Below are 18,890 nucleotides of genomic sequence, written 5' to 3' on the forward strand. Positions count from 1 at the left end.
CGTTTCGCAAAAAAGCGGCGGCCATGTTTATGCTAATGAAGTGCGGGATATTTAAATCCCTGCTTCATTAGCAATTTCGATGTGCTTGATTTGCATCCCTCTGTCGACAGAGGGATGCAGTCTAGACATAGCCCCAGTGCTGCTATAGACTCCTGGTGAAATCTTGGGAAAGACACTCAGATACTTTGGCCCAGATCTTCAAAGGTATTTAGGCACCTAAATCTCACTGAAATGCACACATGTGACTCTATAAGGGTATGGTTCCCTGGGGGGGAGGGGGGTTGAAGAAGGTATGCAAATTGTGCTTGCATTTGCATATCTTTGTCAGTTTTTTTTTCCCGGAAGAGGATTTTCCGATATTTGGCCTGTCTACACAGGGCCAAATGTTGGAAACCCCCCCCCTTCAGAAGCCCCCTTATTCCTCATAAAACGAGGTGTGCAGTTGGCTTTCGAAAGAGGGGTTTTTCCCGACATTTGGCCGCATGTAGATGTGTGCCACGAGGCAGTTGGAGGTGTGCCAGAGAAAACAACAGAATTCAAAATAGCCGCCCTTAAAGGGGCAGGCGACCTTTTTTTCCTCAATAACTTTCCCCCGACCCTTTTTTTCTCAATAACTTCCCCCCCAACCCTTTTTTCCCCCAACATTTTTTTTGCTCCTCATAAAAAATATTGTTTGGTGTTCCTTGGTCTTAAAAAGTTTAAGAAACACTGCAGTGGAGGATCTGGCCCATAGATTCAATTCTCATTGTAGTTAACAAAGTCACATTGGCCCTACAGTTGTTTGTGCAAAGGAAGTTCCATTCTTGTGGTACTGTCCCATACTAAAACGTGAGATAACAGAGGAGTAAAAATAGATTCTGTCATCTAATTCTATACACTATTCACAGGGAGTGATTTAATAGCCTAACTCTTCCAAGTGAAGAATATATATGCATGAGTGCCTACCCTAATTACTGACAAATCATGAGTCAACCCCCAACCCCTCCGCAAACCATGAGTTGTTAGAAAAATAATAAAGTTTGGGCTCTTTTTATAGGCCTTCTGCTCTCTGAGTCATCTGGCTGCACTTTCTTTCATTTTCAACTTTCTCTCTACAACCACAAAGCCTAGAAGCTTTTTTTTAAAAAAATGGAAAAGCTGAGATGTGTATGTATTCCCATGACTCCAAGAGCTGGAGCTTTAAGAAAACCACCAACTATTGCATGAATTAGCAACACTGCACATAAAGCGACTGCCGTAGTGTCCTGCCTGGAGTATGATCATTTCTCTATGAAGCACTATTGTAGTAATAAGATGGCGGCAGAAGATAACTTGAAAGGACTAGGAAAAAAAATATTTTATTAGTGACATGAGTTAGCTGCTGACACCCCTACAGCAAATATGGACAGAGGGGACCAAAAGAGTGTTGCAAATGGGATGGGGACACAGTGTCTCTGTGTCAAGCTCTCTCCTTCTTCTACCTTTTCTCTTCAAACATCTGGGTACGTCTAGACTGCACGGCTATATCAGAGGTATCCCGAGATAGCTACCCCGCGTCTACACAAGCCGCCTGTTGTTTTGAAATAGTTTTCGAAATAACGGGTGTGCTATTTTGCCATCCTGGTAAACCTCGTTGCACGAGGAAGGAGTGAGGGATGGCTCGCAATAGTGCGTTATTTCGAAATTTGGTGATGTGCAGATGCACCAAATTTCAAAAGAAGCTCTTTCAAAATAGATTCGAGATAAGAGATGCAATTTGTGTAGTGCACATTGCGTCTCTTATTTCGAGTTTAGGGTGCTGTGTGGGCGCACCCCTGGGGAATGTGGCACATGAGAAAGAGAGCGGAGCCAGGGAGCTTTCCCAGGAACAAAGTGGCAATAAAGACCGATCCTGCTTGTGATGCTCTAAGCCAGGGGTGGCTAACCTAACCCAGAGAAGAAGCCAGAATTGACCAATGCACATTGCCAAAGAGCAATAGTAATATGTCACCAGCCCTGATCATCTTCCCACCACCACTCTCAGGACATCCCACCCATGTGCAGCCCCACCGGTCAGTGCCTCCTTTTCCTTTTCCTCCTGCCCACTGGGATCAGCTCTTTCTCAGTAGGAGACACTGGAGGGGGGAAGCATGGATGGGACAGGCTCAGTGGAGAGGGTGGGAAGTGGCAGGATCCTAGGGGGAAAGGATGGAGGGGGACAGCACCTAGGGCAGAGTTGGGGGTTGAACAGTGAGCACCCTCTGGCCCAGTGGAAAGTTGGCACCTGTAGCTTCAGCCCTGGATTTGGTACCTATGCGAGGAGCCACATATTAACCCCTGCTCTAAGCTACTGCCCAAGACACCTGCGAGTAAGATGTAAGGACATACTTGCTAAAACCAACTGTAACTACAAGGCTGTGTCTAGAGTGGAGATCCCCATTGTGCCATCTTGCTGACTAAGGAAAGCTCTGATTGGATCGACTCGCTTCTCCAGTTGGTTACAGTCTCTTGCCTGATTGTTCCCTATGGACTGCACAAAGGAGATTCTAACCATCCAGTTAGAGAGAGAGAGAACGTGTGTGTGTGTGTGTGTAAGCAAGATACTTTGGCTGTGTCTAGACTGGCCAGTTTTTCCGGAAAATCAGCCGCTTTTCCGGAAAAACTTGCCAGCTGTCTGCACTGGCCGCTTGAATTTCCGCAAAAGCACTGACTTCCTACTGTAAGAAATCAGTGCTTCTTGCGGAAATACTATGCTGCTCCTGTTCGGGCAAAACTTTTGCTCAAAAGGGCCAGTGTAGACAGCTCGGATTTGTTTTCTGCAAAAAAAACCCTGATCGCGAAAATGGCGATTGGGGCTTTTTTGTGGAAAAGTGCGTCTAGATTGGCACAGATGCTTTTCTGCAAAAAGTGCTTTTGCGGAAAAGTATCTGTGCCAATCTAGACGCTCTTTTCCGAAAATACTTTTAACGGAAAACTTTTACATTAAAAACATTTCCGGAAAATCATGCCAGTCTAGACGTAGCCCAAGATTTTAGCTTGCTCGGCAAAGGCTGTTATCTGGTCCTTAGGCTGAAGACAATTTCCTGCCACTTGTCGTTGCTCTTGTAACTCTCAACAGAATTTGCTTTTCTGAAGAAGCGTTTTAGATTCTGGTTGTTACTTGGGCAACCCTGATAGGCTCTCCTTGGAGGTGAGGGAAATTCACTTCTGGCCTCTGGTCAGTAGGGCACAAGGTACTGAAGAGGCAACCTGCAATGTGCAAGGTGCACAAGAAAACCTCCTGGCCTCAAGGCGTGGCCAGGTGGGTCACCAAAAGCTGCACCGTACTTGAGTCTGTCCTATTTGCTATCGGGATTGCTATCAGACCACTTGTTCTAGTTTGTGCTAGAGCTGTGCCATGGCGTTAGGGGTTGCTGTGCAGACATGGAGTAAGAGAGGGTCTCTCCCCCACAGACCTGATGGTTTAAATAGGCAGGGCAGACAGAGAGAAAAAGAAAGGAAATGTTGTTAGCACCCCTAGTTTCTCAGCATCATGCCTTTTAAGTTCAACATCTATTAATATAGCAAACTGAACAGAAGGCTGAATGGAAATGTCATTCACTCTGGCTTTTTTAAAATTAAATTTAACAAAGAATGAGTTTGGACAGAAGAGATGAGCAAAAATAAGCATCACTTACATTTCCTTTTCTAGCGAACCTTTGCTAAACTGCCCCAGGATTATCGGGGTAGAAGTTTGCCACAAAGCACAAAAAGGCTCAGCCCTCAGAAACAAAGACCCCTAATCCTCCTTTGATGACAGGAGTGGGAATCTGCAGGAATTTGACTCCCGCATTACTCCAGCTTGATTCCAGAATAACAAAGGGAGAAGTTGTCCCAGGATGAATAAAGGCACTCAAAGCAGTTCCTGCCTCTGAAAGCAGTGAGACCATCCTCCAAACAGATACAAAAGGACCCTCCTATTAAAGTTTCTTAAAAAAAAATTCCTAATACTGTCTGACTTTGGAAATGTTGCTGGTGATATTTGAAAGTAGGGACTGGAGTGACAGTGCTCTGAGATATTTCTCTGTGATCTTTCCATGTGTATCCAGGGAATGAAGAAACAGCTAGAAGAGCTGTGAAAACTATCAGGAAAGCTTGTGGCATGGAGAGAAGCAGATAATATGGTAATTGCATAAAGTGCTACTGGGGAGGAAGGAGCATCTGCAGGCCCTCTGGGGAGTGCTAGAGGAGCAAAGCAATATACATGGCTTGTAAAGCAGACAGGATTTGGGAGTGATTAAATTTGGATGAAATGTTTAATTTGACACAATTTCAGGGGAAGAATCTAAGCTCCAGTGCTGCATACATGAAAGAGCTCAACAGAGACCACCATACTAACTTCAACATTCTGCTTTGTATTCCAAGACGTACCTCATCTAGCGTGAGAAATCCCTTTCCAGCTTGCAAGTTTCACAGATGGCAGAGTGCAACCACACCAGGGACTTCAGTCATTTTCATCTACACCCCATAATAGCTTGAGAATAGTTACAGACAGTCAGTAGTTTATTAGTATCCCCTGGGGACCCACGACCAGGTCAGATCACAACATCACAAGAGCTCTTGAGCAATGATTTTTCCATACTTGGTGTCACTGCTAAAAGTGGGCTTGGCTATCTAACGGATGGATTGTTTGTTGGATATAAGGCTCCCAATACTATAGTATCTGAACAAGTATGGGTACATACAACCTTCTGAGATGTGGTACTGTACCATCTGTCAGAGAAAGAAAAAACAGATCAGCCAAGTGGCTTTCAAATTAGCAAGGGACAAAGTGACTTTTAAAAAGGCTTAGGGCTTCTCTAGATCTGAATGCATTAGATATTCTGGTGTAGCTTTCTTTAGGGACACACGATTCTGGGGGAAAACATTTATTTTATTCCAGAATAATTATTCTGGTTTTGGATATGTATTATTTATTCTGCAATTAAGTAACTTTAAGACCTGGTCTACAATAAAGGGGAAAGTCAACTTAGGATACTCAACTTTAACTACATTAATGATGTAGCTGGAGTTGAAGTATCTTAAATCGTGTTTTGGCACCATCCACAAAGCAGGATGTCCACAGGAGTACATGCCCCTGTCAACTTCCCTTACTCCTTGTGAGAAGCAGGAGTACTGGCACCAATGGGAGCACCCTCTTTGTTCAAATTAGTGTGTCTTCATTAGACCCGGTAATTTGAATCCCAGAAGAGGGACTGCGGCAGCTTCAATCTTCTGTGTAGTGTAGACAAGCCTTTATTCCAGGAAAGATTACAGAATGTCCACATGAGGAGTTATTCCTGTATAGCTATTGCAGAATAGCTTACGCCAGTGGTTCCCAACCTTTTTGAAACAAAATACAGGCCTATTAAAATTTCACGGACCCCGTGGGAGAAAAGAAAAGAAAAGAAAAGAAAAGAAAAGAAAAGAAAAGAAAAGAAAAGAAAAGAAAAGAAAAGAAAAGAAAAGGAAAGAAAAAATAAAAGTAAACATTTAAAACGTCCCAGGGACCTTCTGCAGTACCGTCAGGGACCACCAGGGGTTTGTGGGCCACAGGTTGGGAACCACTGGCTTATGCCACAAGAATTATCCTGGTCAATTTCACTATATAAACAAGCATAGATACAGCAGAGAATATCGGTCTAAAGCAGAGGTCGCTGAAAAGAGAGGTGGATGCAGCAACATCACAAGACCAATGAAGGATGTAATTAATATCAGTCAAATGAGCCACCAGTGAGCACATCTTTGATTGCAGTAAAAATGATAATCTAGAAGGGAAAGTAAAAAAAGGAACTAAAATAAAGAATCAAGGATGAGCTGACGTGCACAGAATTAAGTAATTTAATAGACTGGAAGAGACTCAGCACTCACAGGTGTATAGAAAGTGCAGGCCATCAAGTGGATTTGTGATCCTACCTGAAGCACAATGCATTCTTTAATCAACTAATGAACTGCCCTCTGCTGCACAATGAATGGTAGTTTCTTCCCATCTGGGACATCCTTTTAATAGTTTCAGTGGAACTCAATTCAAGTTAATAGAAGCCTGAACTATTTGCCTTTTTATTGGGTGATGTCAAGGGCGAGAAAGCACAAATGACTGGAGATGGGTTGTACAAACAGGAAGAAGGGGTGTGAGAAGATCTGATGCATGACATGCCTGCCTGTGAAGGGAAAGTGTATCACACACTGGTTGGACAACTAAGCCCCTCCCGCAGGGCACAGGTGGCAAGTTAGCTCTCTGATAAGCCTTTCTCTTCACAAAGAGGCATGCTGCAACTCTATTGCAAAACACTGCAACTGATGTGGCAGGTTCTAGTTTTTCCAGGCAAGTATTAATACTTGTAATTCCTGCTCATATCTAGGTTAGTTATTCTGCGTCGAGCCCTTTGTTGCAAATGAAAAGCTTGCATTTGTCACCCTTATGTCGCGCATTTCTTATTTGTAGTGCCATTTTACCGTGTGGAAGTCGATGTCCTTATCTAAGCTGGTCTATATCACATCTTAGCAACTAGGAAGCCCACAGGGCATTAGGCAGTCAAAACCAAGGCACACAGTAGACATCCAAATGCAGAGAAACCCGGATATGGACCCTAGAACTGATGAGATATTATTGGGAGATTCACAGACTGGGAAAACCTGCCAGATCTGGCCATACACATCCAACAAGACATACAGGAAAGTGTATAGTTGTGCTTCTAGGGGCCAGGCCATCTTTGCTGTAAGCCCACTGAAATGAATGGTGTCACCGGAGCAGTGAATTTTGGCTCATAGAGTGGAAAAACGTCCTGGAACGCTGGTAAAGTGAAGCTACATCTTTGTCTATGCGATACTGCTTCCACCCAGGGCCGGCCCGAGCCATTTTGGCACCCCGGGCCTGGGTGCACAGCGCCGCCCCTGGGCACATGGCGTATTCGCGGGCCTGCCCCTGGGGCATGAGCCTGCCCCCCTAGGGTGCACGGGCCCACCCCCGGAGCACACGGTGCATGTGCAGGCCTGCCCCTGGGGCGCACGGTGCATGCGCTGCCCAGCCACGGCCACTGGCGTGCAACCCGGGGCCCGCCCCCAGAACGCACGGTGCATGCACTGCCCAGCTTGGCCTGGTCATCACTACTGGCGCGCAGCCTGGGGCGGGCCACGCCTGGCTGTGCAGGGCCCCGCGGCTGTGGGGGTAAAGGCACTGCTTGTCGGCGCTGTGGGGATTGGGGGGGGCTGCCGTGGGGTTGGGGGGGGCTGCCGCGGTGCTGGGGGGGCCCCTTACAGCTGCCATCAGGCGCCCCCCATCGGTTGGCACCTTGGGCAGCTGCCCGGATCGCCCATCCCTGCTCCCACTCCAAGGCAACGGAAATATCCCCTGACTAAGCTGCTGAAACAAACTACCATCAGGACTGCCCCCAGGCTCCTGCTCAAGTCCATAGAGTAGAAGCTACCAGGACATGCAAAGTGTGGGAATGGAGTGCACCGATCAATGAGAGTCTGAGGCGTTGGATTAAATCAGTGGGACAGATTTCAGCCTCTGTTTCTTTACTGCGGGGATGAGAACATTGGGGCCCCTGGAAAATTTGCCCTGTGCAACAGCAGCAATAATGTCCTATTTGGCCCCATAGTCATAGAAAGCTATATTGTTATGTACGATGCATAATTAATCTGTGGAACTCATTACCACAGGATGTCACTGAGGCCAGGAACTTGGCTGTATTCTGTAAAGGAATACACATTAATACAACTAAAGACATCATCCACAGAGTAAGTGTAACCCATACGCCTACTGGGTGTGGTTCACTGTCCCATGTAGTAGCACTTAGATCACTTACAGAGAGAGAGAATGAGTTTGCTCTACAGCCCTAGCTGAGTCAACGGGGCTATGTCTACACTGCGCATTGTTGCGCAATAAGATATGCAAATGAGGCGCAGGGACAAATATTGCCGCGCCTCATTTGCATACCTAATGAGCTGCAGCACAGGCTTTTGCGCAAGAAGGAGCTGTCTACACTACTCCCTCTTGCACAAAAAATACCTCTTGCGCAGAGCTGTTCCGCTGCTTATTTTCAGGAAGAACAGCTCTGCGCAAGAGGGGTTTTTTTGCGCAAGAGGGAGCAGAGTAGACAGCTCCTTCTTGCGCAAAAGCCCGTGCTGCAAAAATGGCTGCTCATCTGGTATGCAAATGAGGCACGGCGATAGTCATCTCTGTGCCTCATTTGCATATCTTACTGTGCAACAATGCGTAGTGGAGACATAGCCCTGGTGTTTACCACAAGCAGTAGAGGTTCATGCACCGAGGTCCCAGGCTCAGTTCTACCTATCAGCATTAAAAAAAATGGAGAAGGGCTATAAACCCTCATATTGCAGGACCTAAATCAACTGCTAGTGGATAGGAGTTAGTAAGCAACTTCCTGTATGGGCAGCTTATTCCACAATTGCTCATTAGGGGCTGTCCCCTTGTTCTTCAGGCTGTTCTCAGCCTCTGAAGCATTTGGTACAGACCACTCAGAGAAAGAATCCTGGATAAGAAAGACCACCAGACCTGTTCAGTTAGGGTGCAAAATGTACCGTCATGTATGTGGACTCTTAGCCAATGCGTTGTAAAAAAGATCCTGAATCATAATTAAATAAACAGGCATCTACTGAACAAGCATTGAAGTCAGACAGGGTATGTCTACACTACCCCGCTAGTTCGAACTAGCGGGGTAATGTATGCATACCGCACTTGCTAATGAAGCCCGGGATTTGAATTTCCCGGGCTTCATTAGCATAAGCGGGGAGCCGCCATTTTTAAATCCCCGCTGCTTCGAACCCCGTGTAGCGCGGCTACACGGGGCTCGAACTAGGTAGTTCGGACTAGGGTCCTATTCCGAACTACCGTTACTCCTCGTGAAACGAGGAGTACCGGTAGTTCGGAATAGGCACCCTAGTCCGAACTACCTAGTTCGAGCCCCGTGTAGCCGCGCTACACGGGGTTCGAAGCAGCGGGGATTTAAAAATGGCGGCTCCCCGCTTATGCTAATGAAGCCCGGGAAATTCAAATCCCGGGCTTCATTAGCAAGTGCATGCATACATTACCCTCCTAGTTCGAACTAGGAGGGTAGTGTAGACATACCCACAGGGAGTAAAATTCAATGAATTATTCAAGTGAAGAACAAAAATGATCATCGGTAGGTATGTCAATGTTGCATTAAGGTGTCAACCTCTGCTTGAGAAAGGTGCTGTAAGCAAAGAGCTTTCACGTAGTGGGCTGTAGAGGTCAGAAGCACATCAGTAGAGATGTCTTCTAGATACCCAAGGTGATGTGAATGCAAGGCAGTGCAAGTGCACTTCATTTCAGACACTCAAACAGCTTACACTTTATGATAATTAATCGCACCAGCAGCATAGGATGCTACTTACCTCGCCATTCAAGAAGCAGTAAAATACTGACACAAAGAAACCCTGGAAGAAATAAAGGGAATCGTTATTAGATCTTTATTTGATCCAAGCATAGCGAAACATGCAGAATAGTGAGTGTGGATGTGCTCCAGTGTTGCCCTGTCACAACACCGGACAGAAGCACACCACCCAGGTATGTTTGCCAGTCCTGCTCTTGGAGGAAGACGGCTGCATTTCAGTAAACTTCCTTAGAGTCTGCCTCTATGCCAGAGTCATATTAAAGGGCACTTACTAGCAGAGCTCCATTGCTACTCACAGAATATGGGACCCAGAAAGGGTTAGAGTCTGCAGCCACAGAGATGTGATTCTCTCATGGATAGGCACATCTGGCAAACTAGCAACTTGAGTGTATACCCAGTCACACGTGGACTTGTAGTGGGGTGGCTAGACTGTGCTACAGCAGATCATGCCATGTTTCCCCACAATTATTGCCTGTGCTGCATAGATTAAAGCTAAAATCACACCTTTGCTATTTGTTTGTGTTCGGTGGTCTTTACTCCGCAAGCAGACCCCCTGATTTTGGCGGAATTATGCCGGGAATGACCAGTCGGGTGGTAAAAATACCACCCTTAATAAATCAGAATGCATTAGAGAGAACTGATCTAGAGACATAGGGTAAATTCCTTGCCCAGCTGGAGTCAATTTAAAAGCTTCTGTTGATTTCAATGGGCCCAGGATTTCACCCATATGTATGTGATCATTGACACTGCAAATGGAAAACACTTATTAGACCACCTGCTATTGCAGGATAAAGGCCCCTAATGCAGGGCGCAGCAGATAATATACATTTTTACAGCAGTATTTTAAATCCCTTTTATTGTCTCAGCTACTATTGTTATTCTTTATCGGTATTGCTGTAGCACCTAGGAGACACAGTCATGGAGCTAGACAAATAGGAGACATATGGGGGGCTCACGGGGTTACACCATGTCCCTAAAAGGGTCATGTGCCTCCCAGATTTTAATGGCTAAAGCCTGGTAGCCCCTCTCTGCGCCTCTTTCCCTGCAGGGCACGGCTCACCTCTGAAAGAACACCTCCCCCCACACAGGGCACTGTAAAACACTGAACAAAGAGGTGAGTTCCAGACCCAAAGAGCCTATGATGATTTGTCTCTTTCCAGGAGAGGGTCATGTCCCTAAGGCCAGCTTTACATTAGACCCAGTATAACTCACTCACCTAGGGTACGTCTTTCGAAAGAGGGATGTAAATTAGACACACTGAAATTGCAAATGAAGCTGGGATTTGAATTTCCCGCGCTTTGTTTGCATAATTGCGCCACGGCGTTTTTTCAAAAAATGCTATTTTGAAAGTGAAACCGTGGTCTAGACGTGGTTCTTTCGAAAAGAAAAGTCTTTTGCGAAAGATCTTGTACTCCTCAAAAAATGAGGTTTACAGGATCTTTCGAAAAAGGCTTTTCTTTTCGAAAGAACCATGTTTAGGCCGCGGTTTCACTTTCGAAATAGCGTTTTTCCAAAAAATGCCGTGACGCAATTATACAAATGAAGCACGGGAAATTCAAATCCCAGCTTCATTTGCAATTTTGATGTGTCTAATTTACATCCCTCTTTCGAAAGAGGGATGTTGTCCAGACATAGCCCTAGTATGGTTCACTGTCCCATGCAGTGGCACTTACAGTGAGAAGTAACAACAAGGGAGCTCTACAGCCTAAGCTGTAGAGGCTCCCAACTTAATGTTCCAAGTTCAAATGCACCTGGTAGTGGTTACACCAGCAGCTGAGCTTGGCAGCATCCCCACAGCAGGGAGCAAATGCTCCTGTCGCTTTCGCTTATTCCTTGTAAGAGCAGGAGAACCGGACGCTGGCGGCGGTCCCTCTGAGTTCAATTTAGTGAGTATTAACTAGACTCGCTAAATCGAACTCTGGAAGATCAATCGCAGCAGCGTTGATTTTCCACAGAGTGAAAACAAGGCCTGAGTTCCCCATTCTGACCACAAAGGGAATGCCCAGAAAGGCTATACCGCAACAGCTTACTCCCACTGAAGCCTGCACAGAATCAGAGCCTTCCTCTAGCACGTGAAAGAGAAATATACTGTCTATTGCAACGATGGAGATTTACTCTGAGCAATGGGCTGTACCACTCCATATCACCGCATAGACCTATTTCCCTGATGTTCTCTCTTTCACATAGCCCTCTGCAGCCTCCTCTTCCTAAACCAATCATTTCTTCTGCAGGCAGCAAGCCTGAGCTGGTAAAATATTCCAGCTGGTAAAAAAGTTTATTTTATACAATGAAAAATGTAGTACATCTTATTGCATAGGTACAAAATCTCCCCTTTCACAGCTTAAATGGGCTGGTTTTCTTCTTTGCTTTTGTGCTTCTGATACTGGAGAGTCACTTCGAGCTTCAGCTCCAAATATGAAATAATTGTCCATGTCAGAAAGCTTTTAGAACTCAGGGTATGTCTAGACTACATAGCTCCGTCGACGGAACCATGTAGATGAGGTTTCTAGACATAGGGAAATTAAGTGGTGATTTAAATAATTGCCACTTCATTTACATCAAAATGGCTGCCGCGCCGTGCCGATCAGCTGTTTGGCGGCATGGCGCGGTAGTTGGACACTCCGCGGTCAACAAGGGAATCCCTTGTCGACCGCCCCGTTATGCCTTGTAGAATGAGGTTTACTGGGGCAGTCGACAAGGGTTTCCCTTGTCAACCATGGAGCATTCAGACTACGACGCCGTGCCGCCAAACAGCTGATCGTAACAGCGCGGTGGCCATTTTATGTAAATGAAGAGGCGATTATTTAAATCGCCGCTTCATTTCCCTTTTTTGAGTACACTAATCTACATGGCTCTGTCGACGGAGCCATGTAGTTTAGATGTACCCTCACAGTCCTAGACCCCACCCTTCAGCTGCCGTTCCCAACTACTGCTACATGTATCTGCCCTGCTGTTCTTGGCTGTACCCCTGCATTAGGGACTGACCCAGCTCCCTTGGAAGTCATTGGCAATCCAGAATGCAGGTGTCTATTCAGGAAGGAGAATGACACGTCTAAATTTGAAGAGTCCGTGTGCTTGCCCCAGAGAGCTCTTACTACTGCTCATTGCGCATTCAAACCCGATTCCTGGTGCTGTCACAGTCATGGCAAAACTCCCACTGACTTCAGCAACAGGGGTGCACACACATACTAGGTGCGGTTCACCATCCCATGTAGTGGCACTTAGGCCACATACTGAGAAAATGAATTTCTTCGACAGCCTCAGCTGAGCACCCGCTGGCTTTTAGCTCAAGCTGTAGAGCTGGGGTGGCCAACCCGTTACAGATGAAAAGCCAGAATAGTGGTGGATACAGTGCAAAGAGCTGAGGGGAAAAAAGCTGTTTTGTGTTTGGTCAAGCAACCCCCCCCCCAAAACCCCAATTTGCCCTTTTAAGAACAGAGCAGACATTGCCCCTTCAAGAACTGTGAGCCGCAGTGTGGGTGCCGCAATTTTTCTTTGAAGTGCCGCATGCGGCTCACAAGCCACAGATTGGCCACCCCTGCTGTAGAGGCTCCTGCACTAAGGTCCAGAGGTCCCAGGTTTGATTCCGCCTCTTGACATTACACATGCTCCACTTAGCAACAAGTTTGGGATGTTCTACTTCAGATTAGAGCCCATGCCACTGCACGTGAGGTGGGGCAGGACACTGACTAGTACAGCAAAACTCTTGATCAAATAAAGTCCTGTCTCTCTGGCAGGGGTCTCCGCCATGTGTGACACACTACGTACAACCAGAAATCACTTGAAACAAACATGAAAAGAAAATGATTAGTTACACGTATTGCAATGGCACCTACCTGCCCCAGCATGGAGCAAGGGGTCTCATTCCGCTAGGCCCGGTACAAACAGAAGCAAAAGACAGCCCCTGTATCAATGAGCGTAGACGCTAAGCCAACCTGTTTAGCTAGTTATTTCTACAAAGGGGCTCTCGTTGCCCCAAGCTTCACAGCTAAGAGCACTGAGGATCCCTCTAGCAGTGCCCTAGAATGCAATTAAGCATTTTCGCCTACCTGAAAAGACTGCAAGAAGGAATTGAAGTAGATGAAGACTATCTGGGAAATATCATCTTCGCCTGGGTTGACAAAGAACAGCATGTAGGTGATGCCCAGGAGAGGCAGGAGGACTAATGTCGCCTTTACTGCTTTCCTGCCGAGTGCAAGCAGAGAGGAAGCGTTACAAGGAGACGAAAGCCAGGCTGAGGTATGTAACCCTCAGAGACCCACTCACCCACAGGCAGCTACAATGGAGAACCAGAGAGAGGAGGCCTGACACCAGCTGAAACCAGACGTGACTCCACAATGCTCATTGGAGTCACAACCGGTGCTCAACTGGTATGAGATCAGAATAATCTTCCCGTCTTTTCCCAACAGACTCTCCTGCCCTCCATGCATCATCAGCCCCCACTTCACATCCCAAATTCCCCTCAAAAATCCAGGTCTCCCTGCCTCCAGGCCACCTCCATGTTTTTCCTCCTCATCAGTTCCTGCCTTAGACATGCACACGAGGCTGCTCTCCTGCCTGGTTTCACACCAGGGGGAGCAATGATGAAGATCAACAAGCCATCCTGGCAGCAAGGAAGTATTTTGTGGCTGGATTCTCTCTTCTAGGGGGTGTCAGGAAAGCTGCATTGCTACCAAAAGACAGGACTATGCAGCACTTTAAAGACTAACAAGATGGGTTATTTGTTTCAGCAAGACCAGACTAACATGGCTACATTTCTATTGCTATTCTACAAGCATTGATACCAGTGCTTCTGCTCACCTTCTCAGTGCTGGAAAATGAACTGTAAGGACGTACAAACAAGTGCATATTACTCTATGGCGTGTTTCCTGTCTTCTGCGACTGTACACACCTTGCAAATTCAAAGGGGTTCCATGTTGCTAGCAATTCAAAACTTGATTGACTTCTGGATCAAAACTACTTTGAAGTCCAGAGGAGTTGGTGGGAGGAGGGGTTTGGCTCTAGTCCCATATTTTGAGCGATGTGTATTTTTAGGAACGATTCCTAAACGGTCTGTGAACCGACTGGAATATACCACTGTGATATTTAAAGGAAGTTGGCATCAAGCTGTGAAATGATTTGTGGTGGTGAGGTTCTTGTGACATGATCAAATTACAGTCAGTCTATCCCAGCAACGTTGCACTGTGATTAATGTCATTTCCAGTCTGCTAGCTAATTAAGCAACAAGAAATTACTGATTTATAATTGTAACATGAAAGGGAGATGAAAGAGTGTAAATTTAACAGCCAGGTTGGATTTGCACAGCTGATAGGGGTTTTGAAAACAAAACGCGATTGTGACTCTTCCCAGCAGACGTCAGGAGTAAGATGCTGTCTTCATACCACTGTATCGGTGACTAGTGCAGGGCCTATCTTGAAACAGGCCTTTTGACTCGTTCTGAGACTGGTAAATCACTCAACTAAAAGGCAAGTTTCATTCAGTTGTTTGGGAGGTGCTGCACTCATAAAGATGAAAATAACTGGGTATGTCTAGACTGCATCTCTCTGTCGGCAGAGGGATGCAGATTAGGCAGTTCGACATTGCAAATGAGGCAGGGATTCAAATATCCTATGCCTAATTTGCATAAAAATGGCCACCGTGTTTTGCCGACTCAGCACTTTGTTGGCAAAAAGTGGCTGTCTAGAGGGGGATCTGTGGAGAAAGAAAGCCTTTTTCGATAGATCCTGTAAAACTCCTTGCAGGAGGCATAAGGGAGCTGGTGTCATTCTCCCTTACCATGTAGGGACCAAAGCATAGAGAGATTAAGTGTCTTACCATAACATAAGAACTAGGGGTCACCAAATGAAATGAATAAGTAGCAGGTTTAAAACAAACAAGAAGTTTTTCTTCACACAGCGCATAGTTAACCTGTGGAACTCTTTGCCAGAGGATGTCATGAAGACCAGGACTTTAATAGGATTCAAAAAAGAACTAGATAAATTCATGGTGGTTAAGTCCATCAATGGTTATTATCCAGGATGGGTAGGAATGGTGTCCCTGGCCTCTGATAGTCAGAGGCTGGAAATGGATGACAGGAGAGGGATCACTTGATGATTCCCTGTTCTGTTCACTCCCTCTGGGGCATCTGGCATTGGCCACTGTCAGCAGACAGGATACTGGGCTAGATGGGTCTTTGGTCTGACTCAGTCTGGCTGTGCTCATGTTCTTATGTTGCCCATCTGCCTGGCAGAGCCAGGAAGCCCCAATCTAGTGCATTAATCACTTTTTTCCTCTCACCTCCTCTACTCCAGGGAGGAATTTGGCCTCCATATCCCTAAGATTCCTGAAACAAGGATTAGAATCATCCTTCTGCTCTTTGATTTCAGGGACATTTGGGCTAAACTGGGGAAACTAGGTTCCAATGGATTAAAATCACAGGTTAATGCCTAATCTTGCCCTGCAATTCCAATTGATATGGACAGATGCTGGATTATTGTCTTCCAGGAGACAGGTAAAATCCTTCCCTTTGCTGTTGCAGCTTAAACTCGCACTTAACCAGCCAGGCATCCCTCTGTGTCTACAGAGTCCTCATAAATGAACTGAAGAGAAACAGAAGGCAAAAGGATAAGAGTATAAGAGGAGGTCAGGTCGATGGCATGCTCCCTTGCCTCTGGGAAATGCAAAAAAAAAAAAAAGAAAAAAAAAAAGGAATGAGAAGAAAATAAGAGTAACCCCTGGCTATTTCTCAGTGGAAAGGAAGGGAAATAATAGAAAGGAAAAGGGTGCCAAGCCCCTCCCTGATCCGGCAAGCAAGAAGTTATCTGCCTATCCCAATTTCTGGCAGTGCAGTGTGAGCTGAGAGTAGCAGGGGTCAGGGGAACAACGGTCTCAGCACCAGCTTATGAAGTGCCCTGCGGCTTTTCTGTCAGCTGCTGCTGCTAACGGCGGCGCCTCAAGTTCCTGGCAACGAACGTGTGGGAGAGGCGCCCTGTGGAAGGCGTTTGATCACACCGCCAATCCCTGGCAGCCAACGCTGCCTTCTGAGCCCAGCGTGGCGCTGCAGGGACACACGGGCCAGCTGGCTGCATTCATTCCCTCCGCTGCGGCGTCTCTCGCTCACGCTCTCTGACCCACTTTCCAGCCGCATGAGCAAGAAGCCCGAGCCCAGCTAATACCTTGCAAGTCTTTTCTGGACTAGTGAGTCAAGTATCCTCACACTGGGCCTGCTGCTCCTGCCTGTTTGTTGCATCCACCGGCTGTTTCTCATCTTATACTTCGATTGTAAGTGTTTCAGGGCAGGGGCTGTCTCTTTGGTGTATGTCTGTACAGCACCTAGCACCACAGAGCTGGCTAAGGCCTCTAGGAGCTGCCACGTATCCAATAAACCATACACATATGGGGCAGTCTGAAGCTTAAGTGACTATTGGAGCAATACAATTAGATGTTACTTGCATGGTAGTAGGATGTAGGAGCTCTAGTCATGGAACAGAGCCCCCCTGGGTGCTGTACAGAGAACAAACAGACAGCCCCCAAAGTGCCAAGTGTAAGAACAGAAACAACAGGCAGACAGCAATAATCATACCTCGCTCTGCCATAGTACAGTAAACTTCCGATAATCCAGCACCTTTAAGATCCAGGGGGTGCCAGATGATCAGATATGCCGGATTATCAAAAGGGGGGGCTATGAGGGGTCTGGGGTGGAGTGGGGGGGGATGCGCCCCTCGTCACTGCGGGACCCACCCGGTAGCACCCTAGCTGCTCTGCCCCAGACTTCCCCAAGTCAGACGCTGCTGAAACTGACCAGTGGCTGACTCGGGGTAGCCGGGGGCAGACCAGCTCCAATTGTCCGGCTGCCTGGAGCACTTCCAGGTTCCAGATGGTGCCAGACTATCAGGAATGCCGGACCATTGGATGCCGGACCACTGGAGTTTTACTGTACTTGTCATCAGTAAATTTCTGCACGCTTTACAAAGGATCATGTGCCTCTTTTACAGATGGGGAAACTGAGGCACAGAGGGGAAGGGTAACTTGCCCAAGGTCACCCAGCAGGCCAGGCTTAGCAACCCAGTCTCTATGTCTCAGACCAGTCCTCTGGCTACAGACAGGGAGCACAAGGAAACAATGCCGGCCAGAGTGCTAGACAGTGTTTTCAACCCACAGCTGCCAAACCGTGTAATAAGGGCAGTTTCCGATATGATGATACTTCTGTTAGGTTCAAAAGATGAGCTGAAACACGAGGGTCCCCTGATACACTGCATGAGGGTTGGATGAAACTGAATTTTTTTTTTTTTATCTAGGGTGCGCAGAAGCAGCTTGGTTTCCGTACAGTACAAGTGTTGGTTTCTGGGGTGTCATGGTTATCAGACTGTCTACCATGCGAAAGATCCCAGTTTCAAAACCAGGGGGAAACAGTGGTGCTGCTGCTTTCACATGTAGTTCCTAGTCTTCTTGTGGTTAAACACTGGAATACATTGCCTGGGGAGGTTGTGGAATCTCCATCACTGGAGAAATTGAAGAGCATGTTAGACAGACACCTGTCGGGGGGGTCTGGATCAGGGCTACTCAACACGGTGTGGTTTGGGTTTATGCAGGGCTCAACACGTGGCCTGCAGGTGGGATCCTTTGAACATGGTCTCAATGGGAACACACTCCACAACGGCGAGATGTCTCCCAGGCAGGATGAGCGTTGAAAGTCGCAAGTGGACGGGCTGGCTGGAACAGACGGGTACAGGGTGTCGGCGTTTCTAGCCCATAGGGAGGAGGTGCCCGTCAGTGTGAAAGACGCTATTTGCATATATTTGCATGTATATGCAACCACACTTAAATTGTGGCTTTTGGCATGCGCTGTGAGATCATTGTGGCCCCCAGAACTTCCAAAGTTGAGTAGCCTTGGTCTAAATGGTACTTGGTCCTGCCGTGAGGACTAGGGGCTGGACTTGATGACTCTGAATGTCCGTTCCAGTTCTAGTATTCTATGATGTTCTAAGGAAACAGTTTGGGACAAAAACCTAATTCCCACTACATGTGCAGGGAGTAAACCAGCTCCTCTTATTCAGGCTGTTTGGGAATGTTTGGACATGACCCAACGTTCACCCCCAGGAGAACAAGGAGCCAAGATTTTAGTCGTTTCCCCTTTTTAGGTAGCATTGCACGAGGCTTGAGCAAAAAAACCAGATTTTTTTTCTGTCACAGAGAGCAGAGAGAAGGGGATTGAAGCAAGAGCATCATGCCAATGTATTAACCTCACAGCTCATCCTGAAACCAGGTTTCATGGACAGAAGCAACAGGAAAGCAGTGGACCAGACACCAAAGTCATGCTCTTTAGGCAAAGAGGCAAAGCTCCCTTCCAAGCCACAGACTTACAGATTTCAGGGCTTAGCACTCAACTGGGGTACCTGAGATTTCACACACTAGTGCCAGCTGACTTGAGGAGTCCCAGCTGTGCCTGCCCTAAAAAGATAGCAGAGCTCAGGAGACCTGCATGACCATACAAGCTCTCACGCCGCACTCTAAAGGCCTGGTCTTGCAAGTAGAATAGTGATAGCAATGCAGCCA

At 46.9% G+C, this 18,890-nt stretch overlaps 1 protein-coding gene across 3 annotated transcripts in view; it reads right to left on the reverse strand.

Moving 5' to 3' along the window:
* CRHR2 (corticotropin releasing hormone receptor 2) overlaps positions 1-18,890 on the reverse strand; it is a 274,002-nt gene that overhangs the window by 18,476 nt on the left and 236,636 nt on the right. For all 3 annotated transcript variants that reach the window (XM_075922873.2, XM_075922874.2, XM_006120580.5), the window contains 2 exons: positions 13,406-13,541; positions 9,358-9,399 (listed from right to left, as the gene is read on the reverse strand). In XM_075922873.2, the coding sequence (XP_075778988.1) occupies positions 9,358-9,399; positions 13,406-13,541 (178 nt within the window). The remainder of the gene's footprint in view (positions 1-9,357; positions 9,400-13,405; positions 13,542-18,890) is intronic.

Source organism: Pelodiscus sinensis, chromosome 2 (genome assembly GCF_052426305.1).
Source record: "Pelodiscus sinensis isolate ZL-2025 chromosome 2, ASM5242630v1, whole genome shotgun sequence".
Taxonomy (NCBI): Eukaryota; Metazoa; Chordata; order Testudines; family Trionychidae; genus Pelodiscus; species Pelodiscus sinensis.